The sequence below is a fragment of the Stegastes partitus genome, unplaced genomic scaffold, assembly GCF_000690725.1.
Source record: "Stegastes partitus isolate 25-593 unplaced genomic scaffold, Stegastes_partitus-1.0.2 Scaffold549, whole genome shotgun sequence".
NCBI lineage: Eukaryota > Metazoa > Chordata > Actinopteri > Pomacentridae > Stegastes > Stegastes partitus.
This window is the reverse complement of record NW_007578280.1, coordinates 251,471-276,241: the sequence shown is the minus strand read 5'-3', so window position 1 is coordinate 276,241 and position 24,771 is coordinate 251,471. Positions and strand designations below refer to the sequence as shown.

At 43.4% G+C, this 24,771-nt stretch overlaps 3 protein-coding genes across 3 annotated transcripts; 1 reads left to right on the top strand and 2 right to left on the bottom strand.

The window, feature by feature from the left end:
• Positions 1 to 1,211: 1,211 nt before the first annotated feature.
• On the bottom strand, positions 1,212 to 4,244 carry LOC103362009 (troponin C, skeletal muscle-like). The gene is made up of 6 exons (XM_008288251.1): positions 4,128 to 4,244; positions 3,175 to 3,226; positions 2,690 to 2,833; positions 2,126 to 2,240; positions 1,892 to 2,028; positions 1,212 to 1,305 (listed from the first exon to the last, which is right to left on the bottom strand). The coding sequence occupies exons 1-6, from the start codon at positions 4,128 to 4,130 to the stop codon at positions 1,274 to 1,276; spliced, it is 483 nt and encodes a 160-aa protein (XP_008286473.1). The 5' UTR covers positions 4,131 to 4,244; the 3' UTR covers positions 1,212 to 1,273.
• Positions 4,245 to 5,347: 1,103 nt separating this feature from the next.
• On the bottom strand, positions 5,348 to 12,681 carry LOC103362008 (troponin C, skeletal muscle). The gene is made up of 6 exons (XM_008288250.1): positions 12,546 to 12,681; positions 11,105 to 11,159; positions 10,854 to 10,997; positions 9,219 to 9,333; positions 7,353 to 7,489; positions 5,348 to 5,744 (listed from the first exon to the last, which is right to left on the bottom strand). The coding sequence occupies exons 1-6, from the start codon at positions 12,663 to 12,665 to the stop codon at positions 5,713 to 5,715; spliced, it is 603 nt and encodes a 200-aa protein (XP_008286472.1). The 5' UTR covers positions 12,666 to 12,681; the 3' UTR covers positions 5,348 to 5,712.
• Positions 12,682 to 23,285: 10,604 nt separating this feature from the next.
• LOC103362020 (olfactory receptor 14A16) lies at positions 23,286 to 24,443 on the top strand. The gene has a single exon (XM_008288264.1). It carries the CDS (start codon positions 23,286 to 23,288, stop codon positions 24,441 to 24,443), a length of 1,158 nt encoding a protein of 385 aa, XP_008286486.1.
• The last annotated feature ends 328 nt before the right edge of the window (positions 24,444 to 24,771 follow it).

The window sequence follows — 24,771 nt, the reverse complement described above, 5'->3', positions numbered from 1 at the left end:
TGAGTCTCTAGAGAGTGATCTTGTTTCCTGTGTGCCATTGGCTGTAATACAGTAGGTCATACATATATATATATATATATATATATATATATATACTGGGCATGATAAGCATCTCATCACACACACAAGCCCGACTGTCGCTGCAAAAGGTCAGTGGTGTCATCAAACCACAGCTCTTTATAACTTACATGACACCAGTAACTGTGCAGCCGCGGCGTTTGCATTAATGTGGCACCGTGTTGTAATCATCACCAGAGCTCATCAGAATGTGTACATTTATCTGAGGCTGTTTCCAAGCAACAGGCTCTGCTTTGGCTCCATCCACAGGCCCCCAAAGGCTCCACAAATGGCCACCGGTCATCCAAACCACCTCAACGGGTCTCCAGCAGTAAAGTCGGCAAGGTTGAAGCAGGTCAGGTGTGTAGTTGTCAAGAGAGGCATAAACACACACACACACACTGGATTTACTTTGTAGGTTGTGATTTCAAACTGCATTTTAAAGCCTGGGAGTGTCGGCTGGACTGAACAAGACATCTACCAACATCGACTTTGACTCTGGGAAATTGATTGTCTGGCATTACTACTTTGTTCAAAACAAAGCATTTTTAGAGGCCTTTAGTTGAACTGCGTAATCACAGCCAGGATACTGGGCAAGATAAACAGCATTGATGTCTTTACTTCTGACGTTCAGCACAAACTCCGTCGATAAACTCCGGCTGTGGTTCAAACAAATTGGACAAAAAGAAGAAACAAAGAGATTTTATTGATATTCCTCAAAACAAAATTTTTTTACACAGACCATAAATATGACAGACCAACTACAAGAGAGCATGTCTTAGTTCATTTATTCTGTTCAAGCAAATGTACGTCTTTGTACAGTGAAGTGGTTGAATGAATTGGTCTAAGCAGCAGGTAACAGGCTGCCCGTCTATCTAGACTACATCTAGATCTGAGCTCCGGCAGAGAGGGGGAGGAGGGGGTCGCGGAGGTTTCGCCATGCAAGAGGTGTGTGTGCTCTGGGTTTCCCCGTCGCGGCCGAGCCGTCCTGTTGAGATGAACGGCGTCGGCGTGGCGTCTGCGTTTAACAAGCGAACCAGGGGAAGAGTGTAGCCCGGCCAGCGACCCCCGCCAGGTGCCCTAGCTTTCTGTTGAGGATGGCTTTAAGGATGGAGAAGAGAGGCAGGTGGATGGGAGGGTGGAGGAGGAGGGGGGAGGTGGATTCAGAGTGGGGCTTCACAGGAGGGTGGAGGAATGTCCATGAGTCTTTCTGGGTTTACTGCACATTCTCCATCATCTTGAGGAATTCTGGGAACGAGAAGAGAGACGGAGAAGTTAAATTAATGTGAGCAGCAGCAGCAGATGAACCTTTTATCTCCTCTGTCGCCTGTTATTTCTTTATCTGTAAATGTGAAATGAGAGCTGGAGGCTGAAAACTATTCAATAATTTTAATATTTGTCATCAATACACCCAATCAGCTACAGTTACTGTCACTAAAACCTCTCCTCACCTCGCCAGCAGCAGAAAAACAGAATCCTACTGCTTCAGTAGAAAGCAATTGGACTTCTCTTGTTAGGTTCTTGAAGAAGTTTCACCTTTATCCAAGGGTTTTTTCAGTTTTGGAGAGGTAACACATTCTTAAGAACCTAAAAAGGGAAGTCCAGTTGCTTTCTAGTGAAGCTTCTACTATTATCTTGACCTGCTTGGCTGAGAATCTACACAAAAGAAGGATTTTAATACTCAAGAGTTGATGTAAAATATTTAAAAGAAAATTAATTAACCTAAGCATTAAATGAGCAAATAAAGTTTAGTATGTCACAAACACTCCATGATCATTGCCTGGTAAAGTATCATTTTATCATTGACCAACGTTTGTTATCATCTTGTGCCTACCGTCAAAGTCCAGCATGCCGTCGGCGTTCTTGTCTCCGTCCTTCAACAGCTCATCGATCTCCTCCTCTGAGATGGACTCGCCGGTGCTGCGGATGATGAGGGCGAACTCATCTCTGTCGATGTAGCCGTCGGCATTCCTGAGTGCAAAGACGCCACAATGTGGGATTGTAAAGACGAACGAGGGCATTTGTGAGAAAGGAAACAGTTGTGTGTACAGACACACTGCGCACGTACTTGTCGAACACACGGAAGCACTCTGCCAACTCTTCCTCGCTCTTGCCGGCCTGGTCCTCCTTTAGCAGCCTCACCATCATGACCAAGAACTCCTCGAAGTCGATGGTACCGCTACCTGAGTGTTGACGAGAGGCCACATCGTTGATTAGCCACGATCAGCCCAAAGTCGGGCTCATTTTTACGCGCAGTTTTACGCACAGAAGCACTGGGAGTTTATTTAAGCCAAAATCTGTATAATTTAATAACCTAGTCTACAAACCAAGCAATGCGCGTGCCTGCGTGTGGGCGCGCTTATGTGACAAATAAGGTATCACAGAAGATGAACAATGAAAGTGCCAGACGTGCGTATTTCTTGTGCGTAAAAACACTTTATGTACCGTTGGTGTACTGTTTTGCTGTGTGTGTGTGTGTGTGTGTGTGTGTGTGTGTGTGTGTGTGTATAACAGTTGATTTATCATAGAGGATGTACTGATGAAAGTGCCAAACTCTCGTTTTTCTTGTGCGTAAAAGCGGTTTTTGCGCACAGCAGATCTACTGTGTCGCTGTTAAAGTATTTTTCCTCACCGTCCTCATCGACCTCCTCGATGATTTCATCCAACTCCTCTCTTGTCGGGTTCTGGCCCAACATCCTCATCACGGTACCCAACTCCTTGGTGCTGATGTCACCGCCACCGTCAGTGTCGAACATGTCGAAGGCGGCTTTGAACTCTGGAGAGACACGAGTCGAAATAATGCGTCTTTTTGCGCATTTTCTCTGCTTCGTTTATCTGTACTGACCACTCAGCAGTTCCAAGCAGTGAATCATTACTTTTAGACATAACATAACATTTATGTGATTATATATTTTAAATACATTTTTTGGTTTTGTTAAAGTCCATATTGGACCTGATTTCTCGCAGTTGTGCTGAAATTGTCAGAAAAACGCTAGAAAGTAGAACTGGACAACTCATTTGATGTTGTGATCATTTAAAAAAAACTCAATCTGTTACATTACCCGTACTTTATCAAAGTAGTGGCATTACTTATGTAACGCGTTACTCTGTACTCACCGGCCAACATTTCCTCGCTCAGGTAGGAGCGGGCCTCTTGCTGCGCGTCAGTCTGCAAGAAAACAGGAGCGACTTTGTCATTTTATTTCTCTTGATAGGCTTCATTTAGCCTTCAGTGGTTATTCCAGTTAAACTCTGTGGATTTAGCCAAACCGTTAGGCCACATTATCCTCAGAAAAACTGCGAAAATATAGTTTGTTTGTTTGTTTCTTACATTCTGGCTGCTCAAGTGATTAATTTAAGAAATAAAACTGCTTAAAAACACCAGATTTTAGACTAAATGTCCAAAATATTGTCAGTAAAAATCAATGATGTCACCAGGGACAGTCAAAGTGCTGTTAGGCACAGCGCAGAAGGTGTGTTTTAAGAATATTAGAGCAATATTTTTGTATTTAGTTTTAGAATGTGATTAATGTTTTGTGATAAAACCACTTTAATGTGAGGCGTTTAAGTCACGCGTTGCAGGATTTCATGACACCGCCTCAGAAGGAATTTGGAGCTCGGTGAAAATGAGTCCTGCTATTTCAGGCTCGACACATTGGGCTCGCTGTATAAGGCCTGCAGACATCCAATCCCGGGGAATTTGTTGCCTAAGCAGAATTCCCAGCTGACACCCAACCTGCTGCTCATCAGCAGCCACAGTTAAACTTCTACAAAGATTCAGAGCGTTTGCAACCAAAAAGCAGCTAAAATACGAACTTTAAATGGATGTTTAGTGAGAATTTAATTGAATTCCAACACAAAATCTTTATAAAAATGCTGTTTGGTGACAGAAAAATCAATTCTAACTTCAGCGAATGAAGCCAACAGATAAATATTTTAGCATACTTTTGGAAAACACATGCATTTATCACTCATTCATTAACACATTAACTCTCATTCTGGCTGCTGCACTCATCAGTTTGGAAAAAGCTCAATGGATCACTTGCACAATCTGTTCATCTGTCTCTTACCATGTTTGTGGATTAGCTTTCCCCCCCTACAATATCCAAGGAAAAAAGAAAAGCCCAAAGGAGTGGTCAATCCGTGTGCACCCCAACAGAGAGACTAGACGTCAAGTGAAGGTTCAGACACACTTTAAACGGCGCGGCCAGGTCCCGCCCCCTGCCTCTCACAGGCCTCCAGATTTAGTATCCTGAACTTTTAGGGTTCTGGGGCCACCGCAAGCCAATCACACTTTGGAGGGGAAAGCTCTAGTTTCTTGAAAGTTGCAGGGATAAGAATGTGAAAGAAGCGAAGCGGGAGCGATTTTTGGGGGATGTGGATCGAGGTGGAAAGACGTTAAAGTGAGGAGATGAAATAAATATTGGAGGGGAGAAGGTGAAAAAGCGCAGCAGATGTTTGATTGTGTTTGACGTTGGGTTTGCTGTCGGTGGGATGTGAGGAAGGACTGTGGGAAAAAAACTCACTGGGAGAAGCAAAATACGCTAAAATTCAAAGCTAAAGCGCAGTTCTTGCAGCTCGGTGGTGGATTTCTATTTAGGCCTTGTAAACATGGACTAGGAGCAAGGAGGGGGAGATTTCTAAGTAGGTTCTGGATTTTGTCACAAATCTGGGTGTGAAACTCAACACTGGGAGGAAAAAAAATCTGCAGGACCTCGTCTCACCATCTCTGAACCCCACCCATCCCTCCGTGCCCTGAATAGAAGGCAGATCTCAAACCGAGACGGACGCAGACCTGGAGCCACAAACACAACCTGGTGGTCCTTTTATGGCTCCTGGTTCCTGGAGGGAGGAGCTCAGAGGAGGCAGGAGGGGAGCCCGAGGAGCGGCTATATACCCGGAGGAGGACCTGAAGCCTCGGCGGTGGTGGCTGCTCTGACTTTGGAGACTCCTTCGAGAAGACTAATAACAGAAACTGAGGAGAGAACAAAGTGGAAGTTTGAGCCAGAAGTTTTCCTCAGAAGTGAGACTTTTGTTTTGCTGAATGAGGCTTTTAGGGGCTTTCTGTGCAGATGGAGGTGTTTGGAAGTGCAGCGTGGAGGCTGGTTTGTAGTTTTTAAGACCAGTTGTGGTGTTTTATGAAGGGAGGCTGATGTAGGAAGTGCACTGGTTTGTGTGTTCATGCACCTGTGAGTCTAAAAGTCCCAGAAAAGCCACTGAAAGATTTTTTAAAAATCTGCAGAGAAAGGACACATCAGGCAGGCACGGAGAAAAAACAAAAACAAAGATGTACGATCGGTGGAAGAAGAATTTATTTAGAAAGCAGATCAGGGAGGAGGAGAGGTTCGGTTTGGGGGGAGTCGAAGCTCGGCGGTGTAGCGTTTCTGGAGGAGAAGCAGCTGCTAAAGGAGGACAGCTGGGTGTCCGACACGCCGAAGTGTCCGAGGGGGGAAAGTGTGTTCGTCTTAAAAGGTTTGGGCGGATATTTATAGATATCCTCAACAGGCTTGGGCCGGCGGGGCGGGGGGCTCGTCTGTCTCCGTTTTCACATCTCAGAAACCACAGCGTGAAGGTTTGAGGGGCGTTTTTAGAGCAGATTACTCGTCGTTTTCTCTCAGAGGAAGGAAGGAAGGAAGGAATGTAGAGCTGGCCTCACTACTGGACGTTCTCCATCATCTTCAGAAACTCTGGAGGCAGGAAAAAAAAAAAATCGACTCAGCAGTTGGAGATTATTCAGTCGGCTTGAGACCCACAGAGAACACATGACCGTACGATAGAGAAAAACAACGATGGTCTTTATTCCTGACGCTGTAATAATTTAAAAAGAACGTTTCTCCGTCACACTTTACCAAAAGAGTCTTAAAGTCCACGTGCTGTAAGGAAACTTATAAAAGCCACATCGACTAACGTTACCTACAAGTTCTAATAATATTTCAAAGAAAACATTTTAATCCTCAAAAAACTTTTTAAGGATTTTTCTACTTTTCAAAAAGGTTCCCGTGAGGTTAAACCTTAAATAAAACACAAAGTTTTAATCGCAAAATGCAAAAGAAATTTGAAGGATGTTGTCAGATTTAGTTAAATCCAAGCTGGATATAGATTTTTTTTCTAAGTTCTCCAAAGTTCTAGTAATGTTTTGAGCAGGAACATTGTCTTTTAGTTCCCAGAATGTTCTTCTTTAAGGCAGGATAACGTTCTCAGACAAAAAAAAATGTTCCTAAAACCTTTTCCAAATGCGGCATCACAAACCTCCTTCCTTTGTTATCTTGTAACATTGTGGGAACGTTTTATAGTAGAACGTTCCATCTTTGTTAATATATCGCAGTTCAGGAATGTCTTCTGAAGAACGTTCTGTCACCTGAGGTCTCGGTAACATCTTGACAACGTTTTTTGAACACCGTCTTTGTTCTCGTTGTGAAGAAACGTCAGAGAAGAACGTTCTTTGAAATTTTCCCCCAACAAAAAGGCAAAATGCTCTGTTGTTTTAGATCACATTACAGAAACGCTACAAAACCCTGTTATCATGGAACGTTAGAGAAAAAACTGGAAAAAAAAAACGTTCTGTAATGTTTCCCTCAAAACATCCTCTGACTCCACCTTTGTTAATATATCGCAGTTCAGGAAAGTCTTCTAAAGAACGTTCTGTCATCTGAGGTCTCAATAACATCGTGACAACGTTTTTTGAATGTTGTCTCATTGTGAAGACACGTCAGAGAAGAACGTTCTCCCTCAACAAAAAGGCAAAACGTTCTGCTCTTTGTAGATCACATCACAGGAACGTTACAAAACGTTCCGTCGTCTGAGGCCTCGAAAACATTTTATGAATGTTGGTTTGAAAACGTTCCTCCCCTGCTATCATGAAACATTCAGGAAAACATTTTTAAAAAACGTTTCCCTCGACAACATCCCCAAAACATCCTCAGAACACTGCAGCCAGGATGTTCCGCCTTCGTTAATTTATCTCGTTAGATTCTAACCGTCCTGGTGAAGGAACTACAAGGACGTGATGTTTGTACGTCTTTGTTCTTGTGCAGAAACTAGTAGTTTCCTGTCGTCATGCTAAGCTAAGCTAAGCTAAGCTAACTAGCAACTGAACAGAGGATCTGAAAGCTGCACGGAGCTGCTCACGTTTTTCTACTTCCTACATTCTTTCCTTCATCCTTCGATCTAAGATGAACCACAGAAATGTTCCCAGCGGATCTGGAAATCTGGTCGGTTTTTCTCTTCCTCTGACTGAACGACAAACATCCTGGAAAATGCTGAGTTAACTATACGGTCTCTGTTCTCAGTCTCACCGTCAAAGTCGATCTTTCCGTCTTTGTTCGAGTCCGATTCGCCGAACATCTCATCGACGTCTTCCTCCGCCACATTCTCTCCGGTCTGACGCAGGATGTCTCCGAACTCCTCACGGTCGATGAAACCGTCTCCGTTCCTGTGGATTTAAAAAAAACAAAAAGCACCAATAAACTTGCAACAGATCTCTCACTGCAGACATTCTTTACAAAATTTGTTTTCAAAGTTTATCAAATGAAAAAAGCTTATTTATGCATCCAGCAACTTTTTAATTAGAGAGCTAAGACGATGAGCTAAAAGACGCAGCATAGAAGAGTCATAACTCTCTTTAGTTTCTTTTGCGTGTCGAGCAGTTTGATCCATTTGTTGATATAAAACTATGACTTTCTGGTTTGTTTGTTAAATACAAAACATGAGAAAAAGTTAACATGCAGGAAAACATTCGTCTTGACGTCATATTTCAGCAACAAAACACTGACGACCCACCTAAACCCAGAGCCTACAGCTTTCTTACTCAGAATAAAAAAGGTACTAAATGTCAACAATGGAGAATTTCCTGGCACAGCTTTAGAAAAACTTTTGGCCAGAGAACGAAACAAATCTGACAGCTCATGTTTTATTCAGACAGATTTTCAGAGACCAAGATTTCTGCATTACTATGGTATAGTTTTTAAAGAACTGCACTGAAAGTCTGCGCATCTGGAAGATTAATTTGTCTGAAGTGTTCTGCAAATGCACAAACTGACTGAACACTGGATTCTAGATTGTAGGATCTCGATCAGAAAGTTTAATTTGTGCCAAAGCTGATGACAGTTTGTCGTCTCGTGGCTGGAAATCGCAAAAAAAAACATCTTGAAATGATCATTAAAGGTTGTCGGCAGAATGTTATTAAAATACCAATAAATAAACCGCAGCACAAACCTGAATATTAACAACAAAGTCAAAGTAAGTAAAAACCTTCAATAACATAAGAACTTTCACTGATAACCTGAAGATCGTTACGTCGCGACAACGTGGCAGAAAATTCAGATTCCGAGGTCGCAGGTTCCTGCTTAAAACAAAACCGTCATAAATCTTTAGGCTATTTAACAGTTTTATTTAACGCCTACCAGCTGATTGGTGCAGCTTTGACGTGGTTCTAAACTACATTCTTCTTAAAACAACGTGCCAAAATCAACACCTGAATCTGCAAATTTCATCGAATTTATAGATCTTGAAGTTTCAGCGCAGCGTCACTGCTTTGATCTGCGCTCATGGCACCATTTCTGGCCACAGATTGAGAAAAACCTCTTAAATTGAGTGTACGCTGACTGCACGGAGTGAATATGGAGCATTAGCAGCTGCACGACCAGATGTTCTTAATAGCAGCTGGTGGAGACCAAAAACAGAGCAAAAAAGGGCTTTATGTTTAACCACAAACAAGACACAAATAAATCATCCAACTGTAGGCTGAACAGTTTGTTGTATTAACCTACTACTGAGATAACGTGTTGGTTTTATTGTCTCTGCTGCCCTCAAGTAGCCAAAAACCATCAGTTGTTGCAGGTTTAAGAAGCAGCGCTGCTTTGGCTTGCTTTAAATGCAACATATATGCAATAAATAGAAACTGCTTTCCTCTTTACCTGAAGTGAAATATAGAAAAACTGATGAGAATGAATCACTACTCAAAGTTTATGTGCAAAATATTTTGTGAAAAAACAGCAAAAATAAGCAGTTTGATGCTTCGTTATTATGATGTAACGTCTCCTAGTGTTGACAAAGTTCAGTGATTCTGTCAGTCATGCAGAAATGAACCCATTTGATATAACAATAATTCTTGTTTTCCTCTGTGTTTTCATTTAGCTTCATGCTATCGGTGAGCGTCGTACTTGTCGAAAATACGGAAGCACTCTGAGAGTTCCTCTTCGCTCTTCCCGGCCTGGTCCTCCTTTAGCTGCTGCACCATCATGACCAGGAACTCCTCGAAGTCGATGGTGCCGCTGCCTGACGAGACACGAGGTCAAGACTGCTTTAAAAACACTGTTTTGCACAAATCTGTTGCAAACATGCTACTTCTCTGTCGGTGTTTCTACTCTGTGAAAACCACTGATATGTGCAATATAGAACCTAACCATCTGAACTGGTACCTATTGTGTTTTTTATTTATTTTTTTTTTTAACTGATAATCCTGAACTGTTTCCCGTTTCCATCTGTAACAATGCACATTTCTCCACTATCGGATTAATATACGTTTATTATATCGTATCAGAACGTTAAAAATTGCTTAAAATGAGTCCAGAATGACACAAATCTGGTCAGAAAATGACTCAAAATGAATAAAACTCCAAAATGCTTCAAAGTGTTTCTTTCCACAGGACCAGATGAACTCCCTACAACGTGCAAAATGCAGCTTTTAGGGAGTTAAAATGTGCAAAAGTGCCATTATAGTCCCTCATCTTACCCTTAAGCTTGACAGAAAGCTCGAGATGCAACTGTCATTGACAAAGAGGTTTATTTTAATGTACTGTAACAATGGTGCAAACTTCCCCACTGTGGGATTAATAAAGCTTTATTATATCATATTAAATTACTAAAACTCCAAAATTAGTCTAAAATGTCTAAAATAATGCAAAATGAGTCCAAAACAACTGAAAAATTGCGATGAAAGAATCTGTGCAATATCATTATTTCCACATCTAGAGAAGTTTGGACAATCTGAACTAGTGCTTGTGTTTAATTTCTGTTTATTTTTATGTTTCTAATGATATTTCTTAAAGGTTTCCCCTTTGCTGCTGTAAAAATGCAAATTCCCCACCACAGGATTAACATAGGTTTATCATATCAAACCAAAATGTCCAAAAATACTTCAAATGAGTCCAAAATGACACAAATCTTGTCAGAAAATGACCCAAAATTAGTCTAAAATAACTCAATGTGTCCAAAAAAATGCAAAAGTTTTTACAAAATCACTTGAAATTAGTTTTTAAAGAATCTGCGATGTCTGTGATATGAGCACTTTTGTTCCACATCTGGACAAGTTTGAACAACCTGAACTAGTATGAATGTAGGTTTGTTCTAAGAGGTGAGAGGACGGGGATCTAAACACGTGATGTAACCTGAGTCCCACGTCTACCGTAACACAGCTCCAAGCCCAGATGTGATCCTTTTTGTTTGTTTGCTTACTGATTGTTTGAGATGACGTGCAGATGTGGAGTTATTGTTTTATCTTTACACTTTTTCTTCACCACAGTTGATGATTCTCGGTGAAGGATTCCAGACGTCTGATTCGTCACGTGCAACAACAATCAGACATTTTAAAAAGAACCAATCAGAAAATTAGGAGGTGGAGACCTAAACGTTGAAGTGCAGAAGGACCACATTGATTTTACACATTAAGATCTGATCAGGAATCACCAGGAATCCGTCTGGAGTCTGAAAACAAACCTGTTGTGACTTTAAGTTTGGCAGAAAATGCAGCTTAGAGCCTGAAGTTTGAAACTGGAGGAAGCGAAACTTGACCTCACCGTCCTCATCGACCTCCTCGATGATGGCGTCCAGCTCCTCCCTCGACGGGTTCTGACCCAACATCCTCATCACGGTGCCCAGCTCCTTGGTGCTGATGTCGCCGCCGCCGTCGGTGTCGAACATGTCGAAGGCGGCTTTGAACTCTGGGCGAAACCAGCAAAAGTTTTTAAGTTATTACTGCAGCACAAGAAAAGAAACACAAATGACTTTGAGCTTTTCAACCACAAACAGCAGGAAGAAAGTTACCGACCAGCAATCATCTCTTCAGTCAGGAAGGACCGAGCGTCACTTTGGGCGTCGGTGGGCTTCACGGGTTGAGAATTAACACAAAGAGAAGGAGGCAAAAGGGAAAGTTATTGCACATGATTGTAGTGGAGCAGCTTGAAGCAGCGATTACAGGGGAGTTAATGAGCGCTTTTCTTTCACAGCAGGGACAGCACGAGTGGAGTTAACATAGAATTGAGCGGGTCCTGTTGTTTTCCATGGAGACGTGGAGAGAAAATGTCAAGACTTCCTGGAGTTTTAAGTTATTGTGCAGGCGGCTACCGTTTCCATTACTGGTCAGAAATTTGCTGCTTTCAAGGTTAATTTGGTGCTAATTGTCCTTGTCCCTTTTGTTCCTTTCATACAGACTGCACTCAGAGTAAGAAAATCATCCTTCAGCATTTAATGGATCTTTTGTTGTGCACAGTGTGCCTCCGTTGCAGAAAAACATGTATTTATGAGCTAAGATGTGCAAAGGTGCCAGTGTCGTCCCTCCTCCTCCCGACAGAAAGCCGGAGACTCAACTATCATTAACAAAGCCAGGCACCGGAAATAGTCAGGTAAGAAGTTTAATCCTCCGCCAGCTGCCCCAACATGTTAGTGATGCTTCGTAAAGGGCCACAAAGTAAAGTTTCTAAATTTAGGGGCCGCTGAGTGAATATTTCAGAAGGGAAATGGAGCAATGAGGGTTTTTTTGTTAAGGTTTTAAGCAGAAATGGGTTTTAATCTTCCGATCTGAACCTGCTGGCTGCCCAGTTTGTGCAGACTTTTAACTTTAAATTGCATTGAAGATAATACAGGGTGTTGAACAGGAATCGGTCCAGACGGCGCCGGTTTTGTTTTCCGTCTTGTTTACAACAAAGAAACTGCTCGAGGAAGGTTGCTGACAGCCCCACATGACTAACGAAATCATTCACACTGATTTCCCCTTTAATACAGAATCCAACAGTAAAGCACTTGTTGGCTCAACAGAACCGTATCACCACACGGAGGACCGGACAAACCCATCAGCTCACTTTAAAGCTATTTTTAAAGATGAGTCTCGGGAGAGGATTTGAGAGGGATTTTCTCAAGGTGAACGTCCTAAGTTTGGAAAAGGCAGCAAGTCTTCTCACTTTACTCAGCTGTGTGCTTTTCTATCTTTAGTATCGCCGCCTTCAATCTAAATATCAATCACATCGAGTGATGGAGCACAAAAGCAGCGCGAGTCTGTCGGGACTAGAGAAGCCGATCGGGTCACCGGTCGGAGGAACTAAACCGCCAGAACGTGTGAATTAAACTCCCACGAAGGACAAAACGCCACTCGTGTAGAAATCCATCTTCTTGTATCCTCGTCAGTTGAAAACCAAATCCTCCAGGAGTCGTAAAAGCTAACGCGCCTCCCCCTCGTCGCCTTTTCCCGCCTCTTTCAGCTCTCGGTTTCTTACCATGGCGGCCGGCTGTGCTGAACAACAGAACGAACAGCAGACGACTAGAAAAGAAAGTGTCCCTCCTGCACCGCTCAGGTATCTCTGAGGCTTCACTGCCCTCCATAAGTACCCTCTCATCCAGCCACCATTTAACTAAAAGCCATCCGGATTGGGCCGCGGACCCCCCACTCCGGACGGGAGCCGGCCAATCGGGTTCATCCTTAGTTCCTCTCTCACAATCTCTCCTGATGGACAAGCCCTTGTTTTGGCACACAGTCCAATCCCCCATATTTAGAGAACAGACAAGCTCGCTGACATTTATTGGAAAAAAAAGAAAACACTGCAACAGGCATCAGGCAGCTGGAGGTTATTTTGGCAGAGGATCAACTGGGCATCTTGGACGCTTGATTTCACATACTGCACAAGAACCCCGGAGCTCGTGCACGCTCGCACACACCGCACGCGCTCAGATTAACACCTCGCCTCGTGCACGGATCCCCGGCCCTCTCCCAGCGACCGTCAGCCCATCTATCTGCCGGCTCGGCTGCTGACTTGCCCTTGCACCGGTGACATCTGTAACATAAGAGGCGTGAAAATGCACTTGTGATCCTGCACAGCTGTAGCTCGTCTTTAAGCGTCTGAGCTGTTGGTTTCTCACTCCATCAACGGGTAAACAAACAAAACGCAGCTCACGTAACCACAAAACGGGCAACGCGTAATTAGTTGTCAGTCAAATCAGAATAATAGCGAGAGCCTCAGCCGTAGGAGGGACCGTTTTCTGACAGCGTTTTGTGTACTCATATCTCTAAATAAGGATATTTTTAAGATCTAACATGATTTTTTCAGTATTTCTGTCCTTTTAGCAGCTTTAAGAACCTTTTGTGGGTCACAAACCTCGACTCAGTTCAAGAACAGAGTCCGTTAACGAGCCAAGTGGTTCAAAGAACGTTTTACGGATATCTTCAAGAAAGTTCCCATTATTTTAACATTCAGAGGATGTTTGGAGGACGTTGTCAGATTATGTTCCATGACAACAAAAGAAGAACGTTCTCAAATCAACGTTCAAAAAATTTGGAACATCCAGAACATCAATTCTGGATGTTCTGGGGATATTGCTGTTGAGAACATCTTACTATCTTACTAACGTTCCTGCAATGCTACATGATGACAAAGGAAGGATGTTCTCAGTGCAACATCTGGATAAATGTTTTAACAACATTTTTAGAGCATCTTCAAAGAACTTTATCCTGCCTGTAAGAGGAACACTCTGGGAAGTAAAAGAAAATTTCCAGCTGAAAACACTACTGGAACTTTGCAGAACTTCCTCGGAACGTTTTTAGAACAAAAACACTACAGCTGGGCAAAGAACAACCCAGCAAGCAGGGGACGTTCCCACAACATTGGCTAACGTCACCTACAAGTTTGAACGATGTTTGAAAGAAAACATTTTAAACTAATGTTTAAACAACGTTTCAGGGATGTTTATCATTTCTAATAATGTTCCTGTGAGGTTAAAAGTGAACCAAGACGGAACCTTTTTGACATTCACAGGATGTTGTCAGATTATGTTCCATGATAACAAAAGAAGAACGTTCTCAAACCAACATTCAAAAAATGTTTCCAAGATGTTGTCGAGGCCTCAGAAGACAGAATGTGTTTTTAGAAAAGATTCCTGTAATTTGATATAATAACAAAGGTGCAACATTTTGTCTGCAATGTTCTGAGGATGTTCCTGGGATGTTGCTGTTGAGAACGTTCTACGAGAAAACCTTCCCACAATGTTACATGATAATAAAGGAAGAAGGTTCTCAATGCAACACTTGGAAAAAGTTATAGGAACATTTTTAGAGCATCTTTAGAGAACCTTATCTTGCCTTTAAGAAGAACATTCTGGGAACTAAATGAAAACTTTCTACTGAAAACATTACTGGAACTTTGCAGAACTTTTCCCTGACCAACCACCTGTCCCACATGGTGCTATAACCCGTAAAGGTTTCACTGAAATGCATCTTTTTTTAAAGTTTCCTCTGGTGAATGGTCAGAAAAAAGACCTTGTAGGTAACATTAGCCAACGTTAAGATAAGATAAGATAAGATAAGATAAGATATGATATGCCTTTATTTATCTCACAGTGGAGAAATTCACATTGTTGATAGCAGCATTAGACAGATGCACATATACGAGACAGAAAAAAATGTACATATAAATATTGGAACGTATAAATTGGAACGTTCCCTACTTGCTGGGTTCTGGCAGTGATTCCTTCAGTGCCAAAGTTCTGTTTTTTGATTGTGGCATATTTTACCGCTGATGCAGCCAGTTCTACAGTCACTACGGTTGTAGTTTACTGTAGTCGTGGATGCTGACTGGTTGAATGGAAAGTCTCCAGGAACAGGTGTGTTTGGAGTTCATCGTGGAAGGAAAACTTCAGTCTGGATGCGGTCTGTCTTCAGATGCTCAACTCCAACGATTCCCTTCCACCAAGTCAGCTGATGGAAATAGTCGAGTAAATCCAATAAGCGGCGAGGCTCTGCCGTCTCTCGGCGGTTTTGCTGGAAGTCTATTTCTGCCGCAAGTGCCGTTGGTTCGGCACGGAAACAGGAGCAGCTGTGGTCGGACCTCTTACCTTTAGACCCACAAGTATAACACGTTTAATTAATATGAGGCAATAAAGATGACGAAAAGGTGAAAAAAAGGAAAAGACCCGACTGATTAGGGACATCTTCGGTGCTCAGGGAGGCTTTAATTGCAGCCAGGAGACAGGAAATAAGAAAAAGCTTCACCCGATAACGACCAAACAACACTGTTCAGGCAGAACTTCTCTCTCATTAACCCACAGAACGGGTCAAGCCCTTGTTGAACCTTGATGAAAGCAAAATGTGATCAGCAACACGAAGCTTGTAGAGAAAGCAGGAACAGCAACTGCTTCAGCCTGACTGAACCAGAAAGTCCAAAAACGTCGGACACAATTCATCAGTTTACCTTGTGTGGTATGTAATGCTGCACCAACTACGGTATATTGCACTGCTTTTCACATCTGTTACCTGCCATCTGTACATATCTATCTGCTTGCACACCAGTCAGGCAGTATTTTACGACTCTATCCGTTGCATCTCTTGCTTCTGAGTGTCTTGTCTTTTTCGTTCTTCTGCTCGTTTGCACCCTGGTCTGAGAGAAGCGGCATTTCAATCCCGTCCTGTTCATCTGGCAGAAAATAAAGCTGACTGTTGACTTTGACAGTTGCTTCGACATCTTGCACACGTGGCAACATCCCCAACGTCGGAGATTTGTGGTCAAAATGCCAAAATAGTTAAAAATCTACACGGTTGTTGTTGCATTTTTAAAGGTTAGTTGATGCAGTGAATTGTTTAATTGGTGCAATTTACTGCTCGAACTATAAATTGACGCATTTCTGTCTCTGTTCTTCACTTTTCTCGTCTACTTCAGACTTGCTGATTGTTTTGTTGCAGACAAAGCATCGACTTTGAGCTCGGAGGAATCGTGATTTTCACCTCAATGAAAGGTACGACGGCTAACTCTAATATTTAACGCCAGTATGTAGAAAACGTTCCCACAATGTTACACGATAACAAAGGAAAGATGTTGTCAATGCAGCGTTGGACGGAGCTAATGAGGACAGTCAAAAAGGGAGGGAACCAGACGAAGGGAGGAAGTAAAGACACCAGCAACAACAGAAGGGAAGCAATTTACAAAATAAAACAGGAAGTAACTGAAAAGAAGATGCGAAACCTACACGAGGACAAACGCAGCTCGAATTTTTTTGTTTTTGAAATGTTCAGATGAAGATCTGTTTGGATGATCTTCATCATCCTCCATATAGAACTTTTAGGTCGTGCTCATCCGACCATTTCAGTGTAACGTACATAAAAAAAATCTGATTCATTCACCAGTTGGCAGCACTTTATATTTAATGGGACCCCACAGTTGATATACAGCTTTATCCATCCATCCATTATCTTCTGCTTATCCGGGGTCGGGTCACGGGGCCAGTAGGTGGAGCAGGTCGTCCCAGACTTTCCTCCCCCCGGCAACCCTTTCCAGTTCTGCCTGGGGGATCCTGAGGCGTTCCCAGGCCAGCCAAGAGATATAATCCCTCCAGCAGGTTCTGGGTCTGACCCGGGGTCTCCTCCCAGGTGGACGTGTTCGGAAAACCTCCAGAGGAAGCCTCCCTGGAGGAATCCAAATCAGATGTCCAAACCACCTCAACTGGCACCTTTTGACGTGAAGGAGCAGCGGCTCTACTCCGAGCTCCCTCCGGATGTCTGAGCTCCTCACCCTATCTCTAAGGCTGAGTCCAGCCACCCGGCGGTGGAAGTTCATTTCGGCTGCTTGTTTCCGCGATCTCCCTCTTTCGGTCACGACCCAAAGCTCGTGACCATAGGTGAGGGTTGGGACGTAGATGAACTGGTAAATCGTCTCTTCACCACGACGGTCCGGTACAGCACCTGCATTACTGCGGACGGCGCACCGAGCCGCCTGTCCATGTCACGCTCCATTTCCCCATCACTCGTAAACAAGATCCCGAGATACTTAAACTCTCTCGCTTAGCTATACAGCTTTAGAAATAACTAACAGACCACAGTGACCAGCGTTTTCTGCCTCTTTTTTTTGTAGTTTTTGGTGGAACGATACTGGGTTTTCTTGTTGACGTTCTGATGAACACTGTTTTACTGATTCCAAATTGATAAGCGATGTCTCTTTTGCTGTGTCCTTCTTCGTTAAGGATTTCTAATATCTTGTCATATATATATTCTCGTCTTTTAGCCGTTGTGGAGGGATGATGTACCTTGGATTATCTGTTGAAGATACAGACACGACTCCTTCACAAAATAAAAGTGACTGACAAAGTGTTTAGTGTGATTTTTGACATTTTTATCACTTCAAAACATCATATTTTACTGAGTGTACTGAATTATTATAAGACTTTTTTTTATTTTTTTTTAAATGTCAGATGCTGAAATGATCAAATTCAAACACTGTCAGCGTTGAAGGCCGCTTCTGTCGACTTTGTGAAGCAAACAGCAGGAGGCCTGAAGTTTAAATTCCAGAGCTGTTATGCAGTTGGATCCATGAGGGATTCGAAGTGACTTAGAAACCTGGAATTTTAAATCATAGAGAAATAAAGAAGTAAAATGGCATGAATAAATCCCTGACTGCTGAGGGCAACTTGAACTAAACCGATTACCCTCCATAAAGAAAGTAGATCCGGTGGAAGTATTTTTTTTTAGACATACACTTGATCCTCTTTGAAACAGCACAAATTCAAATCTGGGCTTTGACCCGTCCAGTGTATAGCCCTCCTTTTGTTCTTTCTTAGGATAGAACAGGATAATGACCCAACAAATCCATCCCGGAGTCACCGGGATGGATTTGTTGGGTCATTATCCTGTTGAAAGCTCCCGGTTCAGCTTTGGGACTGATGGCTTCACATTATCTCCAGCTAATGATCTGATGTAGAACTGGGAGGTGAGTCAATGACGGCGGCCCAACGGCTCCATCAGCGGGACGTCAAATAGTCACATTTCCACTTATTGACCTCCTACTTTGTCACACCATAATGACTTCACTTATACCAATACCAATACCTGTGGTGAACCCTGAGCTTCCTGCCTCCATTCCAGTCAGCTTTGTTTTGTTCGAAAACCATTCCGAAAAAGTTCCAGTAATGTTTTCTTTTAGTTCCCAGAATGTATTTCTTAAAAGCAGCATAAAGTTCTCTAAAAAATGGTCTGAAAACGGTTTTAAAACATTTTCCGAATGTTGCCTTCCTTTGTTATCGCCTAACATTGTAGGAAGGTTTTCTAGAAGAACATTCTCAACAGCAACATCCCCAAAACGTACATGCAAACGAACATTGCAGGCAAAATGTTCCACTTTTGTTATTATATGAAACTACAGGAACGTTTCTGTCTTCTGAGGCCTCGATGACAAGTTTTGAACGTTGTTTTGAGAACGTTCTTCTTTTGTTATCACGGAACATAATCTGACAACATCGGCTGAATGTTAAAACGTTCTATCTTGGTTCACTTTGAATGTTATTTAAGACGGTAAATATCCTAAAAATGTTTTTTATATATTAGATCAAAATGTTTTCTTTCAAACATTATTAAAACTTGTAGGTAATGTTAGCCAATGCTGTGGGAATGTTTCCTGCTTGCTGGGTTGCTTTTTGCCCTGAAATGTTTTTGTTCTAAAAACGTTCTGAGGAACTTCCAGTAATGTTTTCAGCTGGAAGTTTTCTTTTAGTTCCCTGAAAGTTCTTCTTACAGGCAGGATAAAGTTCTCTAAAGAAACCCTAAAAAGGTTCTGAAAACATTTTCCTAAGGATGCATTGAGAACAACCTCCCTTTGTTATCTTGTAACATGGGAACGTTTTACAGAAGAACGTTCTCAACAGCAACATCCCCAAAACATCATCAAGGCAAAATGTTCCACCTTCGTTAATGTATTCAATTACAGGAACGTTTTGTTGAGAACACATTCTGTCTTCTGAGGCCTCGATGACAATTTTTGAATGTTGTTTTGAGAACATTCTTTTGTTGTCACGGAACATATTCTGACAACATCCTCTGAATGTTAAAACGTTCTGTCTTGGTTCACTTTGAACCTCACAGGAACATTATTTGACATGATAAATGTCCTTAAAATGTTCTTTGAACGTTCGATTGTTTGTTTCCTTTCAATTGGAACTCGTAGGTAAAGTTAGCCAATGTTGTGGGAACGTTCCTTGCTAATGACATTCCCTCCAACCTTCGCTGTACTTTGTGTTTATTGTAAATATTAAATCAGACGTATCGACGTGCCCAAGAAGCTGCAAACACGAGTCGACTCTGTCTTGTAGAAATAAAACCTCGTCTCTCTCTCTCTCTCCGTTACACTTTTACACCTTTTCCCTCCTCTTTATTCCTGAACCTTTCTCCCCTTTCCGCCACCCTCCTACTGTTTTCCACGTTTTGATCCTCGCCGTCTCCTCTTTCCATCTTAACCTCCCCTCACCCCTCTCAGTCGTCACCCAGTTCCCTCCCCAGAGGACTTTAGTGCAACTTCAGCCTCCGTGCCGTCCGAATCATGTCACCTCCTTCACTGGGGGAATGTGTGGCGTCTGACTGACAGCGCCAGCTGAGGCTCCACGTTTCCCAGCAGCGCTTCTCGTCTACCAGGAAAAAAAGGTGCGAATGAGGGAGATGGCTTTGGCTTTTTATGAGGAAACACCAAGAGGAAATTAATGTCTCTTTCTTTTTGCACAAGTTTTCTTTCTTTCCGTCTCTGTCCACGTCCCTCTCTTGTACCTCCATCTATTCCTGGACATTCCCCAGGCAGCAGCTGAGCCCTGCAGACAAACACACCCTAAATAAGGCTGGAGTTACGCCATCACTCCTCCCCCTGCAGCCTCCATCCTGATCCCTTCACTCCTCTTATGTCTCTCTTTCTGCCCTTCTTCTGTCCCTTTGAGCTCCGACATATCACCCGTTAGCGTCCAGTGCAGAGCTGCAAAACATGAAAAACACAACGAGCTGAACTTTTAACGAGGCCGGCAGTGGGTTTGTGTCGAGTCAGTCAGACGGATGTTAATGTTCATTTTTAACATCAAGTTATTTTTTTTAATTTACTCCCATATTTTTATTTAGAGGAAGTGTGTAGTAATCAGATTACAGATATGTTGTAATCTATCAGATTTTAAGCTGCTCTCAGTTTTCTGTTGCAGTTTTATTATGAGTGAAATGTCACAACTATAAAATAATATAATATAATATATTGTATTGTAGACTCCATCCATCCATCATCTATACACCACTAACCCTCACCAGGGTCGTGGGGGGCTGGAGTCTATCCCAGCTGACTCAGGGTGAAGGCAGGTTCACCTGGACAGGTAACCAGTCTATCACAGGGCTACACTCAGAGACAGACAACCAAGCACACTCACATTCACACCTACGGACAATTTTGGAATCAGCAATCAACCTCAACATGTGTTTGGAGCCCTCACGCTGCACAGGGAAAACATGCAACACCGGGCGGGAATCGAACCGGGGATCTTCTAGAATATTTACAATATAAATATAACAAACAGTGAAAATGAGATGAGATGGGAACTAAAAACATGCCATTAAACTTGCTCTTCATTTCCCTGCAGGATGAATTGTAAAAACGTTTATATGATCCTCAGCAGAATATTTGTTCTCATTTTACATTGTGATGCACTACTCTGGGATGTTTTGCAGAAGTTATGATCAAATAGAATTACCAAGTGGTGAATTTAATCAGTCATTTATTCACTATAGTGCACAAGTGGACTGCAAACAAATCTTCAGCCAAGAGGTCAGTACAATAACCGTGATGTCTCCTATTTAAAAAGCTAAAATTGCACCGAGCAGCATGAATCCTGCCTCAGCGCAGCGTTGACCTCTGCAGTTACCCTGCTGGAGCACCAGAGGACAGTCTGCACCTCCAGGCAGCAGCTCAGTCCATTCATCGCTGTCCTGCCTCGCAAGACTTTCCCAAAACCTAGACTTTTCTGGAAATCTGGGATTAATGCAATAGTGTATTTTTAGATCATCAATCTGGACGTCACAAAACTTCTCAACTGAACCCCACAGATGCACTATTGCAGGCTGTATCCTGCAGGATAAACCCGTGTGACGTGACTCTCTGCACCAAAATGGTGAAGATCTGTTCTGAGGATTCCCAAACTGTGCATAATTAGTTACATAAATGCGTTTGGGGTGCACTTCTCATTGCTGAACACAAGCTTTAACATGTTTCATGCAGGCAAGTAAGTGAGAAATATGCTCCAAAGAAGCATCATTATTAGTTTAATTGATCCCAGCTGATGCTCACAGAGACAGAGGTGTGTAAGAATGTGGTTAAAGTTCACATTTCTGATTAATTTCTGATTTAATGATGAACCACAACTGACTTCTGTGCTCCCACCATGTGTTCTGGGAGCTGAGAGAATGAATAAATTAAAGGCAATTTTGCTTTATAATTATTTCGGTATGTGATCAAGGAAATACTGATAGCTGGAGGTACAGGGCACAAAAAATGACTGCAGTTCGCAAAAGTAATTATCCTCATGTGTCTGCATTATTTAATCTGCTGTGGGTTGCACGTGGGCTGCAAGGTGGAGCAGTTGGTAGCACTGTTGCCTCGCAGCAAGAAGGTTGCCGGTTCGCGTCCCGGTGGGGGCACCGGAATCTTTCTGCGTGGAGTTTGCATGTTCTCCCCGTGCAGCGTGGGTTCTCTCCGGGTTCTCCGGCTTCCTCCCACACAGTCCAAAAACATGTTGAGGTTAATTGGTGATTCTAAATTGTCCGTAGGTGTGAATGTGAGTGTGCTTGGTTGTCTGTTTTAAAGTGTAGCCCTGCGATGGACTGGTGACCTGTCCAGGTGAACCTGCCTTCGCCCTAAGTCGGCTGGGATAGACTCCAGCCCCCCAAGACCCTAGTGAGGATTAAGCGGTGTATAGAAGATGGATGGATGGATGGATGGGTTGCACGTTAAAACCGATCCAGTCCTTTAGGATGCTTTAAAGGAACAGTTCAACTCATAGAATGCAGTTTTCCATTTGCTTAAAGGTGACTGCAGCCCAACGCTGTAGCTGAAATTAATGCATCAAAATGACTTGAATTCATATGAGAAGTTTATATTTCAAAGATTCTAACTCATAGAATAACTGCAAAAGAAACAACATCTGTGTTTTATAGATGATGCAGATCCATAAATCATCAGTCAAACTGACACATTCACTCTGGTGCAACATTCAATCTGCATGAGGAAGGTTTTGCTCATTTAAAAACTCATTTTTTCTACAAGAGTCTGTGCAACAGCTATGTCAGTATTTCTACTTATGGAAGAACCTGTTCACTATCATCGATATGTGCAATGTTGTTATTTTCCACAATTAGAGGGTTTTTTTCAGCCCATGGAAGAAGCTTTAATCATGCACATTTGCTTTGTGGGATTAATAGAAGCTTTTCTTGTCTTATCTTCAACAAGGATATGAGACCGACCAAACACATGCGACCTAAACGTCAGAAACAATCCCACGATATTTCCCACAATGTAGAGCTGCAACTGATTATTTTCTGGATGATTAAATGAATTCTTTGGTTTATTAAAATGCCAGAAAATTGTGCAAAAATGTCAAAGTCCACGATGACAGCTGTCTTGTTCTGTCCACTAGTTATTTTATTATCACAGAGGCGGAAAGAAAACAGAAAATATTCCAATTTAATAAGCTGGAGTCACAAAATTTTGACTTTTTTTCCGATTTAAAATTTATTCAAACCAGTTGATCAGTTGTCAGAATAGAAAACAAAAGAAGGGATTGTTGCAGCTCTGTTATAATGTGATTATGCTGTAAAACTGCAATTTTTTCTTTGGTCACAGTTATTCTGTTACAGGAAACGTTTCACAGCCTTTGCTGTCACTGCGGACAGAAAGTTCTGAGTGTTTGCATGTTTACTGTTCGGTCCAGATAGAAGCAGCTGCAGACGGATGTGATCAGTTTGTCTCATTTTTCTTCTCACATCGGACTGAATGTAGAAACATGCATCCTATGTAATGGATACGTTCTTTATGCTGGAGCTCTTGTGTTGGATTGAGGACGCAGCAGTTTGCGCGGAGAAGTGTGGGCGTGTGTTTATATAGAGAGTGAGTCGCTTCTGGTTCAACAGGTGGACAGAGATGCTGGATGATGCTGGTGACAGAATAAGCTGCCGAGGCGCAGACATCAAGATGCCAACAGCAGCTGTGACGCCGGAGACGCACAACCTCACCGGCTGCGTCAGCGGAGAGAACCAGACGGAGCCGCGCGTCACGGGGCGGCTGGACGCGGCCGGCTGCCTCTTCCTCTCCATCATGCCCTACGGTCAGGCGGTGCCAGCGCTCATCTGCGTTTTTGTTTTGCTCACTCTTTTCTCGTGCCTGGTCAATGTTCTCACCTTGTTGGCTCTCGCTCGGTCCGAGGAGCTCTCCTGGCAGCCGCGCTTCACCTTCCTGAAGAGCCTGATTCTGAGCGACCTCATCCAGACCGCCACCTTCGGCCCGCCGGTCATCCACTCTCTGGTCCAGCGACGCACGATGGCGTTCAGCACCTGGTGCTACGTTCAGTACTTTGTGGGGAGCGCCAGCATCTTCACCAGCCTCCTCACCATCACCTGCATGGCGCTGGAGCGGTACATGTACGTGTGCCACGCCATCCACTACTTGGTCATTCTGACTCAGATTCGCCTGCGGAGAGTCCTGACCCTCATCTGGGTTTACTCCATCACCATCGGCGTCGTCAACTTGGCGCTGCTGCACACGGCCGAACCGCAGGACAGCGGGCCGGTCACCATGGGGCTGCTGTGCGAGCCGGACATAATGGAGCAGCACATGGGCTTCCCCCGAGCCTCTGCCATCTTTCGCAAAGTGGTGGGCTCGCTGACGCTGCTGCTGTGCCTGCTGATTTACCTCTTCTCCTACTACAGGATGTACCAGGACGCGCGTAACGCAGTGATTCCCTTCAACACGGTCAACAACACGGCGCGTAAAACGGTGCTGTTCTACTGCGGCATGTTGCTGCTGCAGCTGCTGCCGCTGCTGCTCAAAGTCATCTCGGACGCGCTGTGGGAGGTCCGCGGCTCCTCGGCGATGATGGAGCGCTCCTCTCAGGCCGGAGACATGTGCATGGTGGAGCCCGCGCCCACGGCCACGGCGGCGCTGCTCCACATGTCCCTGCTCATGATGCTCATCGTGCCGCCGTGCATCAACCCGCTGGTGTACGGTCTGAGGAACGTGGAGATGCGCAAGGCGCTGCTCAGCCTGTTCCAGTGGTTGACGGAGATCGTGGGATCGTGGGTTCCAGACGGAGATGGAGACGTTGTGCGTCAAAACCGAGCTCAGGCGGGATAGACGGAGCTCTGACGGAAGCTGCAGATGCAACTTTTTGTGAGCAAAAACAATTACGCACAACAAAAACTATCAGCTCACTCCACAAACCTGATGTGGCATTATTTTCTCTGTATTGAATATAATGCAGCAGCAATCAGGGAAAGCAGATGAGAGGAAGCCAGTGTGGTTTGGTGAGAAGTCGCCTCCTGCTGCAGTATTTTAATCTGAGCTGTGAGAAGCCAAGAGACGCCTTCTGTCTGCTATTTTGGAACCTATACCACGTCAGGAACTGCAGCCATGTGGCTTTTTTGTGGTGTAGGTTTCTTCATTCATGTATTAATATTGTATG